The 14,120-nt window shown below is 50.5% G+C and overlaps 3 protein-coding genes across 3 annotated transcripts; 2 read left to right on the top strand and 1 right to left on the bottom strand.

The window, feature by feature from the left end:
• Positions 1–1,751: 1,751 nt before the first annotated feature.
• Positions 1,752–3,036, top strand: BO82DRAFT_403146 (histone H1/H5 family protein; the record flags this gene model as incomplete). Its single annotated transcript, XM_025639360.1, has 7 exons — positions 1,752–1,821; positions 1,917–1,942; positions 2,104–2,126; positions 2,241–2,371; positions 2,505–2,560; positions 2,614–2,817; positions 2,884–3,036. The coding sequence occupies 7 exons, from the start codon at positions 1,752–1,754 to the stop codon at positions 3,034–3,036; spliced, it is 663 nt and encodes a 220-aa protein (XP_025490999.1).
• A 3,350-nt stretch (positions 3,037–6,386) lies between these two features.
• BO82DRAFT_104311 (1-phosphatidylinositol-4-phosphate 5-kinase) lies at positions 6,387–9,569 on the top strand. The gene is made up of 3 exons (XM_025629749.1): positions 6,387–7,645; positions 7,698–8,658; positions 8,721–9,569. Exons 1-3 carry the CDS (start codon positions 6,519–6,521, stop codon positions 9,231–9,233), a joined length of 2,601 nt encoding a protein of 866 aa, XP_025490998.1. The 5' UTR covers positions 6,387–6,518; the 3' UTR covers positions 9,234–9,569.
• A 1,530-nt stretch (positions 9,570–11,099) lies between these two features.
• Positions 11,100–13,515, bottom strand: BO82DRAFT_312444 (putative transcription initiation factor TFIID subunit 12; the record flags this gene model as incomplete). The annotated part of the gene is made up of 3 exons (XM_025632439.1): positions 11,100–11,791; positions 11,863–13,413; positions 13,462–13,515. 3 exons carry the CDS (start codon positions 13,513–13,515, stop codon positions 11,537–11,539), a joined length of 1,860 nt encoding a protein of 619 aa, XP_025490997.1. The 3' UTR covers positions 11,100–11,536.
• Between the last annotated feature and the right edge of the window lie 605 nt (positions 13,516–14,120).

Below are 14,120 nucleotides of genomic sequence, written 5' to 3'. Positions count from 1 at the left end.
CCTTGATGTACGCAGTCGACACCATAGCCTCCACGCAGTGAACTTTGACATCATGACAGCAACGATAGAGCATAGTGAAATGAAAGTAGATTGCACACAGTTGGGCCAACCCTGAAGTGGGAGAGTATCGCTCCGATCACCGCTTGTAGGGTATGCAAACCCATCGTGGGCGCTCACCCCATAATCCTCAATCGACTTACAACAAGACACAGCACATCCTCCCTCATAGCCACGCCCCATTCATATACAACACCACATATCTGAAGAATCCAATTTATTCAACCGGGGAAGAACCAAATAGCCCCACCGACAGCTCATAGTCCAGCACGAGCGCCTAACCACCAACTGTACGGATGAAGGAACCACGGATGCAAGACGATCGCTCGTCGGATCCCAAAGACAAAGCCTTGCACCAATAGGTCAATTTCCCAGGACCTCGACTATGACCTACCCTTTTCGAGTTCTTCTTACAATTGATTCGAGGGAAATTGTTTAGGAGAAGAAAAAAGGAGGAAGAGAAAAGGAAAGGGGGGAGGTGCGCTGTGGGAAGAGTAAAGAGAAGGTTGGGAGTGCATAACATCATCTCCTCCCCCCTCGTGACCTTCCCAAGCCTCCTCCGCACGAGGAGATCAAGTGGAACAATGAGCCTTCCACGCGCTCTCTATACACCGTTTCAAAGCCATTGGATCCAGCTCAATGGATGCAACAGATGCAAGGGGCTGACCAGTAACTGCAGTTGGTCGGACTGTGAGCATCATAGCTGCCATCTAGCACCATGAGCTTGATTGAACTGCAGAGGAAAGGTTGGGGTGACACTGATGGGCATCATCGGGAGTTGCAGTGCGATCTCCCACACGTAACCCACCACCAGCTCAGATAATTTTGAATATGCTACATATATTCAAAAATCAATAGACCTAGAGGAGATAGATAGTACGATAATTGTCAGACTGATGAATGGTAGGTTGGAATGCGACGGGGTGGTGGAAATCAGGTTGCAAGATCGAAAGGTGGGAAAAGCAACACAACATCGCGGCCGGCTGAGATCAAGAGTTTTTGCTGATAGCAGCGAACAGATCCCGTCGGGAAAGATCAAAAACCACATCAGGCGGTAGGGGAGCCGTCGAGAATGCATCTCCGCTAATTTTTAAGGTAAAAGAAGTTGGGTGAAGGGGGACGATAGAGGGGGCAAAAGAACGCGTCAAGGTTGACAGCAGTCGGATCATGCGCGTGAAAAGAGAGAGAAATCGCAGGTTGAGAGGGAATGCTGATTACTCCAACCCTAGAACGCAGCTCTTGATCTTTTTACTGATAAAACACTTCTACCTTACCATAAGCCAAACTACCATAATATATCAGATGAAGATCTAAAAAAGAATGAAAAAAGATAAAGAAAATCATCCCTAAAATCCATAGAGAGTAAAAAAAAAATAAAATTAGCAAAAAGAGGAGAAATACTTTTGACGTGTTGTGCTCGTCTCGTCTCGTTTCTCAGAGCAGAGCAGAGCAGACAGACAGACAGAGGGTGATCTTGTGTCAACACCCGCTGCCCTATAAAGCGCGGATGCCCCGCGGCCCTTCCACCCCTTCCCTCGTCGATTGCTTTTCTTCTCTTCTGCCACAATTCTCCCCATCGCCCACCCCCCTGCTTGAACCTGACGTTTGTCGAGACATCTCCTGTGTCTATAAAACATCTTTCATCATCTATCTGATTCCTCTTTCATCCACTTCTTCCTTCCCTCCTAAACAACATGCCTCCCAAGAAAGCTACCTCCACCGGCGCGACCAAGAAGTCCGGCTCGAGTCACGCCTCTTACCGTGGTATGTTTTGACTGATCTTTCCCCACCACCACCTTGCGCTATCTTCATTCTAGCTTCATTTTTGTCGCGAATGACTGCTGATTCGATTAATATAGATATGATCAAGGATGCTATCCTGAATGTGAGTTAATCACGTTGTTCCCGGTGCGATGCGGGATCACGGGCGCTGGGTGGGAACTTCCCCGACCGTGACACGTCGACACGGTGCTTAATTGTTCCCAACGCCCCATCAGGCACTGTCTTGTTCCATCCTAGCTGGATCGCTAACATCTATTCAAACAGCTCAAAGAGCGTAACGGTAGCAGGTAAGCTAACTCGTGTTTCCTTGATCACCGCCAGACGCAGGGTCCCGCCCGTTCAGCGACGTGGCAACCCGACACAGCGTCTCTGTCGCGATTGAAGCTAACCCGTCCCTGTAGCCGCCAGTCCGTCAAGAAATATGTTCTGGCCAACAACAAGATTGCTCCTGCTTCTCAGGCTGCTTTCGACAGCCAGTTCAACAAGGCCATCAAGGCTGGTGTTGAGAAGGGCGAGTTCACTCAACCCAAGGGTAAGTCCACCATCTAGTCGCGCACCTCGCCTGCAACCCTCACCTCGCCAACGGTGAAGGTTGCATCTACGCTTGCTTTGCACGCGTCTTTGTTTATCGCTCCGACACCCCTGCTGACGCGTCTTATCTCCAGGCCCCTCTGGTCCCGTGAAGCTTGCCAAGAAGGAAGCTGCCCCTAAGCCTGCCAAGGTGAGTGACCACCGCATCCCCCCAACTGACCCAGATGACTGACTCCATGACAGAAGGCTTCTGCCAAGACTGCTACCAAGAAGACTGCCGCCAAGAAGAGCGAGAAGGCTGAGAAGTCTGACAAGGCCGAGAAGACTGAGAAGGCCGAGAAGCCCAAGTCCACCACCAAGAAGGCCACTGGCACTACCACCACCACCAAGAAGTCGGTTGGCAGACCTAAGGCCAACACTGCTAAGCCTCGCAAGGCCTCGACCACTGTAAGTAATGCTGTGCTTGCCCCCCTCCCTCCCTGATCTCCGCGCTGGATGCTGATTTCCACGCAGGCCCCGGCCGTTGTCGATCAACCTAAGGTCACCAGCACTACCAAGTCTGGACGCGTGACCAAGACAACGGCCAAGCCTGCAGCGAAGAGCAAGAAGTCTACTACTACTGCGAAGAAGGAGAAGGCCCCTGCCGCCGCGGCCGCCTCCGCCTAAGGAAATTTCTTTGCAATCGTTTTGAGCGACCAGTTACCTTTGATCTTTTTGGCCCGTTTCTCTGTTTGCGATGTGTCCTCGGGGTTATATCTTTTGGGTCGTGTCCCCTTCCTTCGTTTGTAATTTTTTCTCTCTCGGCCACCAATCTCCTGGAAGGATGGGATGATTGTATCTGGGATATGCTGTGGACTGTTTACTCGGTCGTTTCTTTCTCCTTGTTGGTAGGGTCGGCGTCTTGCGGTGGATTTTGCAACGGGATATGTTATTCAATTGCGTGCTATGCTTTGTACGCCAGTCTAAGGACGGGTGTTACGCTTTGGAATGAAACCACTTGTTCAGTTTAACTAGAACCGTTGTAGTGGTTGAAGAGGTCAGGATAGAAATGGGTATTCGATCGATGCCCAAGCCACCATTCAGGGGACATGGACCTGGCCCCGCGATCAAGTCAATCGATCCACCACCAAGCAATGCCAGTGCCAGTGCTTATTGGCAAAGAAGACTGCCTACCACGCGGAAGGAATGATCTAAGCTTAAATTTTGTGCATATTCAAGGGCCCAGGGGGTGAGGGTTCCATCCGCACATCCAGATCAACTGGTGGAGTCTTCTTGTGCTCTTACTGAGCTCAGCTGAGGGAGTATGGGAACAACAGTCCAATACGCAATTTACCACGAGGTATGGTCCATACCCTAGCGCGTACAGATGGTGTGTTTTGCTAAACTTTCCGCCCAAATTCACCAAAAATAGGAATTACTTTTCAAGACGAAGTTATCCGCTTAGTCAGTCAGTCTTTGGGTCAATCTCTCTGGTTTTAGTTTTGAAGTCGAAAGTCGTAATTAGTGCTTGACTACTGTTTTTTTTTTTTTTTTTTTTTTTTTTTTTTTTTTTTTTTTTTTGGGCAGAAACATGCTACATTTGGGACAATTTGGTGTATGTGCAGTTCGTATACCAGTAGGCTCGAGGGGTCTAGAAACGCAAAGGAGCTTAAGCCAACAAAACACAAGCAAGGGAAACAAAACCTTTTCCCGTCCCGCCGGCTAACGGGCTTATCGCCGGATGACTTGCTCGGCTACAGTACTCAGTACTCGCATTTATAAGGTTCTTGTTCTTGTGACTGGCATTCGGGAAGACCAGTCCCTGTTCGCTTAGGGTTTTGCTGACTATACCTGTTTGTAGAACCATTGCGTCAGAGTAGATTGGACCCTCTCAAAGAAGGAGGGAGGAGGAGGAGGAGGAGGAGGGGGATGAGGGGAAAAGATCATTGGGGAGGCGGTTGGAATGGGGGGTGACGTTGACTCTATCATGGAGTTTGTTGTCGATCATTCGTGCATGCATCAGGAGTTTTTGCATAGCAAAAATGCAATTCTGCCTTTTCTTCTTCAATGCCGGATGACGGGAGAGGAGGTTTCCGAACCTGACATTGTTTTGTAGCAGCTTGCATTACCAAGCTTCAGGTAAATTGGTGCGGAGTAACTGAGACTGTAATCTTCTAGATTTGCAGTGTTGGTTTGTGCTGGAGAGTCCTGGGCAGGGCCCAGGTGCCAGATACTGCCCTGCTCTTGTTTGAACCCCTTTTGAGACGGTTAGGGTATTAAGTATTGCTGGCAGAAGATGAATAGAATAGGCTGCCACAATCCCGAGTCCTTGGCTGCGTCCAGGGTCAATCAGGGGCTCCTTCGGGGAGCTTTTGTAGATACATTGGTATGTATTGAGAGCCCTTTCTTCAGGTACGGATTGCGAGTCCAAACGGCTAAGTTGTTACAGGAGTGTGGTTATTGGGTCGCTCAACTGTCATCGCTGGGTTGATGGAAGAGAGATTCGTGAGGATGGACATGAGTATTTGTAGGTATATCATGGGTGCAATAGGGCAACGAATGAGTGGAGCCGGGAATTAGGAACGTCCATCCTGACGATTAATGATGCATGCTGTCGGAGATCAGGTTGCATATAATACAGCCATGTTCTGTTCCGTATAGATGTGCGTTTCGTTGCTTTTATGATAGAAAAGTGTACTGGACTGTACTGCACTTCTGTCCGAAGAGCATGATGCATGTAGCACGATCAGGTCATGAATTCTATAGATTGCACCTGCACAATCACTAGAGTGTTGATTGAAAGTCGCAGAGAGAGTGCCAAGGATCTCATCGTCTTTCTCGGGCTGGCATAAACAATTCCTGCCTGATTGATGATAGTACGGACTCATCTTATTTGACATACAGAAAGAGCTCTGATGTTGCACTTAGTACATACAGTCCATACAGTCCAGCATCTGGTCTTATGCATCTACTTCTATTCCCCGAGCTGCAGGTATGTACTGTACATACAGTATGTCAATCATCAATCAATCTTCGATTCCATCGCGTAACTTATCGGAAGTTGGTACCTGCCGCGTAATACTGGGTAATGACGGCGTTGGTCCTGGTGGAGCTCGCCCACTTTTGTCCTTCCCCTGCTTTTCAATTCTCTTCTGGATAACTAGAATCATTAATTCTGTAATTATAGCAACAATCCAGTTCGAGTACAGACACTGCCTGAATGTCCCCCATTGCAGTGTTACAGAAAGGGGGGAAATACTGCTCTGTCTGTCCGTTTGTCTCTTCAATTCAACATAATCTCTCCAAACACTACGTGTAATCCCACCATCACTGCCTTGATCAGGAACCATACCATACAGGTTCAGCTCTCCACGTTTTTGTGGCAGTTCCACTTGAATTACGAGTCCGTTTCGCCCCAAGAATACTCACTCACTCAGTCAGTCACCATTTCTCCTCTTCTTCCTCTTCTCCTCCCTTCCTCTCTCTCTCTCTCTCTCTCTCTCTTTCCCTCCCTCTTCTCTCGGTCTTCATTCTCTTTTACACTAATCACCCATTCGACAATCTCGTCTACGTCTCTCCCTTCTTCCTTCCCCCCACCCCCATTCCCCTGCATTCTAGTTATCTCTCCTTTAGCTTTGGATTCTGTTCGTTGTCGTCACTCTGCCTGCATTTGCAACTGATACCCCCATCCCGCCCTCGTCTCGCCCGCCCTTCTACCCGTTTCCCGAGCTGCGGATTCCACCATTTGTCTCAGCGCTCTCTCAAATTACTTCCTCTGCAGACCTCAACCTACTTCCGTCTGTCGCCTCAGGACACGCAAAATCCAAAGAACGTGTTTGTTCTTGACTTCGATCCGGGCCCTCCAAACTTAGTGGTTCACCTGAACATGCCTATCAGCCGCTGAAGTACTTTCCGCCGGCTGGCCCCCAGCTCGATCTCAGGAACCGTGTTTTTTGCATATCGACAACCGCCATTGATCGATTTGTCCTCCCTCAACCAGCCCCTCTCCGCCTTTGGCTGGCTCCTTCCCTCTTGTTGCTCGACCAAAAAGGACATTTCGGCTTTTGGTCAACAGTCGACGCATATCACCCACAAACGTCGACTCCTCTTCCCCCCCCCTCCCCTTGTCCTTATCTCCGCCTCCTCCCCGGCGGTTCGACCAACTGATCATGCCATCGTTTTCCAACGACGTCGCCGCCTACCCAACAGCCACCGTTACGGCTACACACCCTCGGCCATTCGACCCATCGCAAGGCAAGCCCAACGAGAAGAACTCGGTGGGGAATACGTTTCTTTGGACAAATTGGCCCAATGGCGACGCTAATCATCTGGAAACTCCTTCGAACGATCGCCAGCTCACAAACGGTAGCGCCTTTGCCCTGAATGGTCCGCGATCCAGCGCCAGTTCATATACCCGGGAATTGCCTCATTCGAAGGACGGTAGCATGTACTCATTAGGAAACGGGTCAGCTCGAGATCCCAAGGAGGATGGTCGGCCCTCAGCGAACCTGGAACGGAATTTATCCGACAAATCCCTGGACACGGTCACAGGGGCAGGTTCTCCGGCGGCATCGATCGCAAGCCAACACATTAACGGCACACTCAATTCCCGATCGCTTAATGGAAAACCCTTGGTAAACGGAGATTTCAACCGACAATCAACCGACGAGTTTCACACCCCGGAATACGCAGGCAATGCATCGGCGACCCGTTTATCCACCTCTCCACCTGACGACGCTGGCCGTCTTTCTCCCGATCCCGATCGATTATCTCCCTCGCAGAAAAGCCCTCATCGCTATTCTTCCCCTCCAGCCCCGGAAAATGGTATTTCGCCGGACCAAAGCAACACCAGTCTTCGCCATCGACACACATTACAAGTCCCGCGCACAACGAGCGGGCGCCGTGGTAGTCGTGATCAGTCGGAAGACATGGCTTATAGTAGCGGTCGCCTGTCTCCCACCACCGGAACCCGCCGGACATCCTTTAGCCTGGCCCGACGGGCTACTCGAACCAACCAGTCGGAAAGCTTACAAGACGAAGCAGCTCCCGACGAAGATGCAGCCCGCTGGGCAGAAGCCATCAAACAAAGGCGAGCCTCGAAACGAAGACGTCGGGACGAGGACGATGATGATCGCGTCATCGTAGGAACCAAGGTGGACCAGAACCACGTGAATTACGTGACGGCCTACAACATGTTAACCGGAATTCGTTTCACTGTCTCGAGGATTAATGCCAAAATGGATAGGGAGTTGACTCCCGCGGACTTCGAGGCGAAGCACAAATTCTCGTTTGACATGTATGTTCTCAAGTGCCTTTTTTGTCACTGTACATCGACTGACGTTCAACAGAACCGGCAATGAATTGACGCCTTCTGCGAAGTACGATTTCAAATTCAAGGATTATGCGCCCTGGGTTTTCCGGCACCTGCGAGCAAAGTTTCGACTCGATCCAGCCGACTATCTGATGTCACTCACAAGCAAGTACATCCTGTCGGAGCTGGGGTCTCCGGGCAAGAGTGGAAGCTTCTTTTACTTCTCCAGAGACTACAAGTACATTATCAAGACCATCCACCACTCCGAGCACAAATTATTACGCAAGATCCTCCCCGAGTACTACCGGCACGTCGAACAAAACCCAAACACCTTGATTTCGCAGTTCTATGGTCTTCATCGTGTTAAGATGGCTTATGGGCGAAAAATCCACTTTGTTGTCATGAACAACCTCTTCCCTCCGCATCGCGATATCCACCAGACATTCGACCTGAAGGGTTCCATGATTGGCCGTGATCTGCGCGAGGAGGATTTGGAGAAGAACCCGCGAGCGACCTTGAAGGATTTGAATTGGGTTCGGAGGAACCGCGAGATACAGTGTGGCCCGTCTAAACGCGACTTCTTCCTCGCTCAATTAAAGCGAGATGTCGAATTACTAAAAAAACTCAAGATCATGGATTACTCACTATTAGTGGGAATTCACGATGTAGAAAGAGGCAACGAGGAAAAGCTCCGCGACAAAACCTTGCAAGTTTTCCAACCGGGGGGTGATCGCGAGGAAGATGCAAACCCCAACATGTTGATGCGCACACCGTCCAAACTGGAAAACGAGCGCAAGGCCCGAGAACTTCGGATGCTCATCAAGCGTGAGCGTCCAGTCCCATTAGACCAAGCAACTGCGAAAATGCCCGATGAGATTCTTGACGAGAGGAAATACCACGTCTTTTACGCCGATGATGGAGGGTTCCGCGCCACTCATGAGAACGGCCAGCCTGGCGAAGAGATTTACTACCTTGGCATCATCGACTGCTTGACTCACGTAAGTTGCCTCGAGCTGCCAGGTTTTGGTATAATGTACTACGTTACTAACGGGATTTATAGTATGGAATGGTGAAGAAACTAGAGCACTTCTTCAAGGGTCTGTCCCACGATCGCACTCAAATATCGCCAATTCCCCCAGAAAGTTATGGAGATCGTTTTATCAACTTCATCAAGGGTATCACCATGTCAAAAGAAGAAGCACAGCGACAGCGGGAAGCCAAGGCCATGGGAGAACCGTCCACGGAAAGAACACCTTCTGTCGAAGAGACCATGCAAGCAGCAGAACGAGAGGCATCGAGGGAGTCATCCATTGTACAGCCTCGAACCCTGACGACGGTGCGAGATCCTAACGACTCCGGCGTTCTTGCACCTTCGACACTTCCGATTGTCGAAGAAGCAGGCGAGGCCAGCAGCCTTGGTGGCCACAGTTCACACAGCCGCCATGGCCCACCTCTTCCCGAGAAGGACCTGCCACCAATTCCCCACCAGAACGGTGCGCCTGTAGTCGGCAAAGGGAAGGGGGTCGTTCGCAACGGGCAGCCTGAAATGGTTTCTGTCTCTGGCAGACAATAAACCTCCCCATTGCTGATTTTGAACCGACTTTTCATGATATCCTCGTTCGCAGCTCTGCACACCTTTCGCATCATATACATACCCTGGCGCCACGGATCATCCGCTTTCCTGCACGCGACGCATCTTCACCTATCCACATCATTCCTATAGTCCTCATGTTGCCACGAGTGATGTTAACTCCAATCATACCATCGGGCGCCAGCCCCTATGGTCAGAATCCCTGTTTCGACATCTTGAATACGTTCCACTACCTTCTTTTGGTCACTATAGCGGTATTATCCGCTCAATCAACACATTCTTTCCCATCATTCCCACCCGGCATAGCGGACACATCTGCTTGTGCCTACCATCTTTTATATCAGCTACAACTCTACTACTATCTCCTTATGTATCTTGCTCTTGCTATTGCTCTTTCTGTCTGTCTCTTTTCTCTTTCTTTCCATGTCTCAATTCGTGATAAAATAATCACGACTCCAGTTTTGAGGAAAAATGCCTAAGTATGTCAGGCTTACTGACGCACGGCCATGTTCTCAAACCCTTCTTACATTCTTCTATATCGAATAGTTCTCTGTCCCCCATTCTATTATTGTTGTTGTTTCATTTGTTTGATGTCAACAAGAAACAACCACTGACCCTCTCATGATTGGGCCTATTGCATCCAGCCCAATTTACTACCTGACCAAATTCTTCTTCTCGCCTCTTATCTCTGTTCCCCCCGGGCAGCGCCTTTCTTGCTCTAAGCATAGTAAGCCAAGACGGGCATCATCAGCATTGCTCTCTTCCCCATCTCCGCGTCGGCTATCATTGTTTAGCTTATTTGATTTTGGCCTCCATACACATCGAAATAGGATGAGGCTAAGCGATTGAACTTTCATCCTTTTTGTGCGCGAGCAGGTCCCATCGAGCGGCTTAATTGATCTGATTTGACTACCTCTTTTCTTTTTGTGCATTGGTGGTTTTCCATTGCCTTGTTTTGGAATTTGCTTTGTGTCCTTGAGTTTCCCGTGATTGCTCTCTCCCTTCCCTTAGAAGACTGATTGATCAATTGATCGAGTGGTGAGGGTTGATAGAAGATGTGCTACAAGCATATCACAGCGCAGCAAAGCAGAGCAAGTAGACAGTTGATACCAGAACACCGCATTGTCTTTGATCTGTCTCTTGTGTTGTATCGTATACAAAGGGTTGACGAACTGAGTGGTTTGGTGTACTAGACTTCTGAGTAACTCTCCTCGGACAACAGATCAGGAATCGTGGATAACACGATCTGATGTGTTGGTAGCCGGCCGACCCATCCGGTGATCACCGGGACCATAACCCTACTGATTATGTGGTACAACAAGGTTCCTATCTAGTCTTTCGGCAAGGCGCTCGGAAGTCGGTAAGGGGAAGTAGTCGGCCCCTGATGTCATCTCTGACATTCCCGGCCGAGAACCCGGGAGCAGATACATACCTACCAGTCAATGCAGTGTACCTGCTGTACTTACTCAAGGAATCCATGTTAGGGTATTGGCATAAGGAGTCAAAATCATCTCGCATAGCGGTTGACCGATTTGATAATAACGCTCTGGGCCCAGCTCGTTAGACGACTCAGTGGAAGTAGCTCCAAATAACCATGTTGCATAACACTGCTCCAGAAAATATTGTCCGGGCACGCCTTAGGAAAAGGGAAAGTTAGGAGAGAGAACCAGAAAGAGAAAGAATAAGAGTGGTAAAAGCAAAGAAAGTCCAGATCAGCTTGAAAGGAGTCTTGATTGTGCAAGCATATGAGGGGTAATTATTTGGGCTAGAGATAAGAGGATCACCAGTTTTCAAGTGAGCAGAAAGAGAAGAAAAAAAAAAAAAAAAAAAAAAGCAGATAAACGCAAACCCCCAAGAACGCCCTTGTGAATGCAATTTTGGTTTCCACCAGTGAAAAAGAAGAAAAAATCAACCTGGAACCGAGTTCAATCATCCCGCATCTGCATTGATCCAATATTGCTGAAAAGACGAAGAAGGATGTGTGGAAAGCAAAACAGAGGACAACGAGGCCGCCGCCGGATAACGCCAATGAAACCTGTTCTCATGATAAGGGCAAAAAGAAGATAACAAGTGAGAAGTCCACCAAGCACCGGAATAATAGGAAGGATTCTTCGTTATAGACGAGAAGAAGAGAGGATGAGCGTGAACTTGCGTAAAGGTGACTTCTGTGTGTTGGCCTGTTCTTATTGCTGGGAACAACACATCCAACTGGGAGGTGAGTTGAGCGGGCTGAAGCAGACTGTAGAAATTTGCACGGAAAAGGTGTGAGCGGCTGTTGCACGGATTTACTCTGCCTTGCCTTGAGTGACTTTGGCTGCTTGGATGGCCGACATCTTCTGAGTCCACCCTTGCGTAGGCTGAGGTTTCTTAACGGTGCGGAGGTCGTCGGTAGAGAAGCCTGATATGCGCATGTTATACTGGCGTTCAAGGACGAGCTGCAGGTCGCGGATTTCCAAGGTTGAAGAGGGTCGCAACTTGGCAATGCGGCATGCAGAGGTGACCACGTCGTCCACAAAGTCGTCTGCCATCTGGAGGATGAACTGTACAAGATGGGTCAGCGAACCGTTGTTGTGAAGAGAAAGTCGCGCAGCTACGGGGTGTTCTCTCTTACCTCTTCTGCATCGGGAGTCAAGCCTTCACCCTCCCCTCCACCAGTGACTTGGCGAACCAGGATATCGAGCATCTTCTTGCTCAATACTCTCTGACCCTCACCCTCAAGGACATATCCAGGGTGCTTCTGAATCGCAGGCTGGTTCATAACGCCTACCGCCGCGTGGCTAGGACCACCAGATAGCGTAGGGCGCGCCGGTGCCATGTTCACCGGTTCTGGGGTAGGCACGTTCAGGTTTTTGGGGATGGGCATAGTGTGTGTACGTGCTGGGTTTTCGGTAGAACGGTTGGAGTTGTAACCTTGAGGATGCGCGTGAGGATTGGCAGCTGCTTGATTCATGTTCTGCTGCTGAGGCACGCTGTTGGTGTTCATGTTGTTGTTGGAGTAGTTCTGAGCAGCCTGGGCCATAGCAGCCTGCTGCGACAACGGGCGGGGCGGTCCCTGAATCATTGTCTGAGATGTCGGGGTAGGAGTGGAGCCGTCAGGAACAGGACCTGGGACTGGATTGAAAGGTACCTGCGCGCCAGGTGGTCCTGGCTGCTGCTGGACCGGAGGTAGGATTTGTTGTGGAAGAGGCGGTTGCTGGTTAGGTGGTTGCTGAGGAATAGCGCCTACGGCAGGTGCCGGACTGGGACCGGGGACAGTGGGTGCCTGACCAGGTTGAGAAGTAGACGGAGACATCGCAGTCTGTCCAGCCTGGTTGCGCGCAGCGTTGACGGCCGAGTTGATGGTGTGCGGGGCCGGGGTGGGAGCTTGTCCTGGGTGAATTTGTCCAGGAACACTTGCTGGAGCTGGGCTCGGGCCAGTTGGCGCCGGCGCTGGCGCCGTTCCTGGTTGAGGATGTTGCTGAGCAGAAACATGCTGCTGAACGCCAGCCCTCTGTTGCTGTGCCTTGAATGACTCTTGCTGTTCTTTGAACTTAGAGAGGAAGTCGCTCCCCTCACGGTACAGCTTCTCTGCCGCCAACTGGCGGGTCTTGAATTCTCCCACCTCTTCCTGTGTCATATTTCCCGCGCCCTGGCGTTGGGTGAATTGTTGACGGATATCCGCGATGCGAACCCGTCCAATCTCCTGCTTCTGCAAAGCGATCCCATAGCGAAGCTTGGCCTCGGGCAGCCACGTCTGCGCCTGTTCGTTGCTGATATTGGGAGGAAGAAAGAACTGCAGACTGTTGACTTTCTGCTGGATTTGCGGGAGGAGTTGATTGAAGGTCTGAGGGTTCACAGACTGCGTCCGTTGTACTGGCTGGCCCGGCTGGCCCGGCTGGCCCGGTTGACCCGGCTGCGCCGAGTTGGTTCCTTGCATTTGCTGATGCTGGAGCTGGCGACTCTGCTGGAAGGCGCGCATGCCTTTCATGAGGGTCTGGGAGATTTGGGCGAGCCGTGCATGAGCCTGCTGGTACTCCGAACTCTGCGGATCGCGGCCGTTGAGCAATTCCCACAGGTTTCGAACCAACTGAGTATGCTGTGCCTTTTGCTGATCATTCAAATGAGGGAGTTTCTGGACTTGATCCGTTCGGATTAGATTCGAGTGCTGCGGCACCATGGGCTGCTGCTGAGTCGGCGGGCCCTGGCCCTGCGCCTGCGCCTGCGCCTGGACTTGAGCCTGCGCATGGGCTTGAGCAGCCTGCGCCTGAGCCTGCGAATTATCCATGGTTGTTTATATTGTTTTTCCCCGAACGAGGCAGGCGTGGTGATGAAGCCGTTTGTCGAAAAGATGGACTCGATGGATGTAACGGTTCGAGGGAACCGGCTAGAGGTGCGGCGGGAGGCACGCGTCGTTCGGGGGCCGATACAGCTGTGGTGGCTATGGAGTTGGCTACGATCGGACCGAGCGCAATGAGGAAATGAAAGTACGGTGAGTAAACAGCTGGCAGCAGAGACAGTCGCTCTAGGTTTGAGCAAAGATATATAGCAGTTGAGGTGGAAGAAAATGAGCAGCGGGAGAAGCAGAAGTCAAGAGGAAGAGAAGCCGGACAAGACGATTATGGCGGGTCTGATAATGCCTCAGGCTCCTTTCATTCTATGCCCTGACTTCCTTTCCGGCAGGCGGTCGTGATAACTTGAACCTTGAACGTTATTGATCCGACTCTATCAATTGCGTTACACTGGCATTCTACGATTTTATCCGGGAAACCTCTCCCTGATCTATGGTGTCTTCATTATGGTAGCAATACACATATTCTAGGGGTGAAGAGGCGGAACAAGTCTTATTGAAGGTTCATTATAGCGGTCACCCGAAGCATTGAGGTCACGAAT

This window comes from Aspergillus uvarum, assembly GCF_003184745.1.
Source record: "Aspergillus uvarum CBS 121591 unplaced genomic scaffold BO82scaffold_34, whole genome shotgun sequence".
Taxonomy (NCBI): domain Eukaryota; kingdom Fungi; phylum Ascomycota; class Eurotiomycetes; order Eurotiales; family Aspergillaceae; genus Aspergillus; species Aspergillus uvarum.
The sequence above is the reverse complement of the archived record's forward strand: the minus strand, read 5'-3'. Positions and strand labels throughout refer to the sequence as shown.

Excerpts from the sequence above, each read along its gene's own strand:
- BO82DRAFT_104311 (XM_025629749.1), top strand. The coding sequence starts at position 6,519 with ATGCCATCGTTTTCCAACGACGTCGCCGCCTACCCAACAGCCACCGTT. Across the intron at positions 7,646-7,697 it reads CACAAATTCTCGTTTGACAT|AACCGGCAATGAATTGACGC; the intron begins GTATGTTCTCAA and ends GACGTTCAACAG. Across the intron at positions 8,659-8,720 it reads TCATCGACTGCTTGACTCAC|TATGGAATGGTGAAGAAACT; the intron begins GTAAGTTGCCTC and ends CGGGATTTATAG.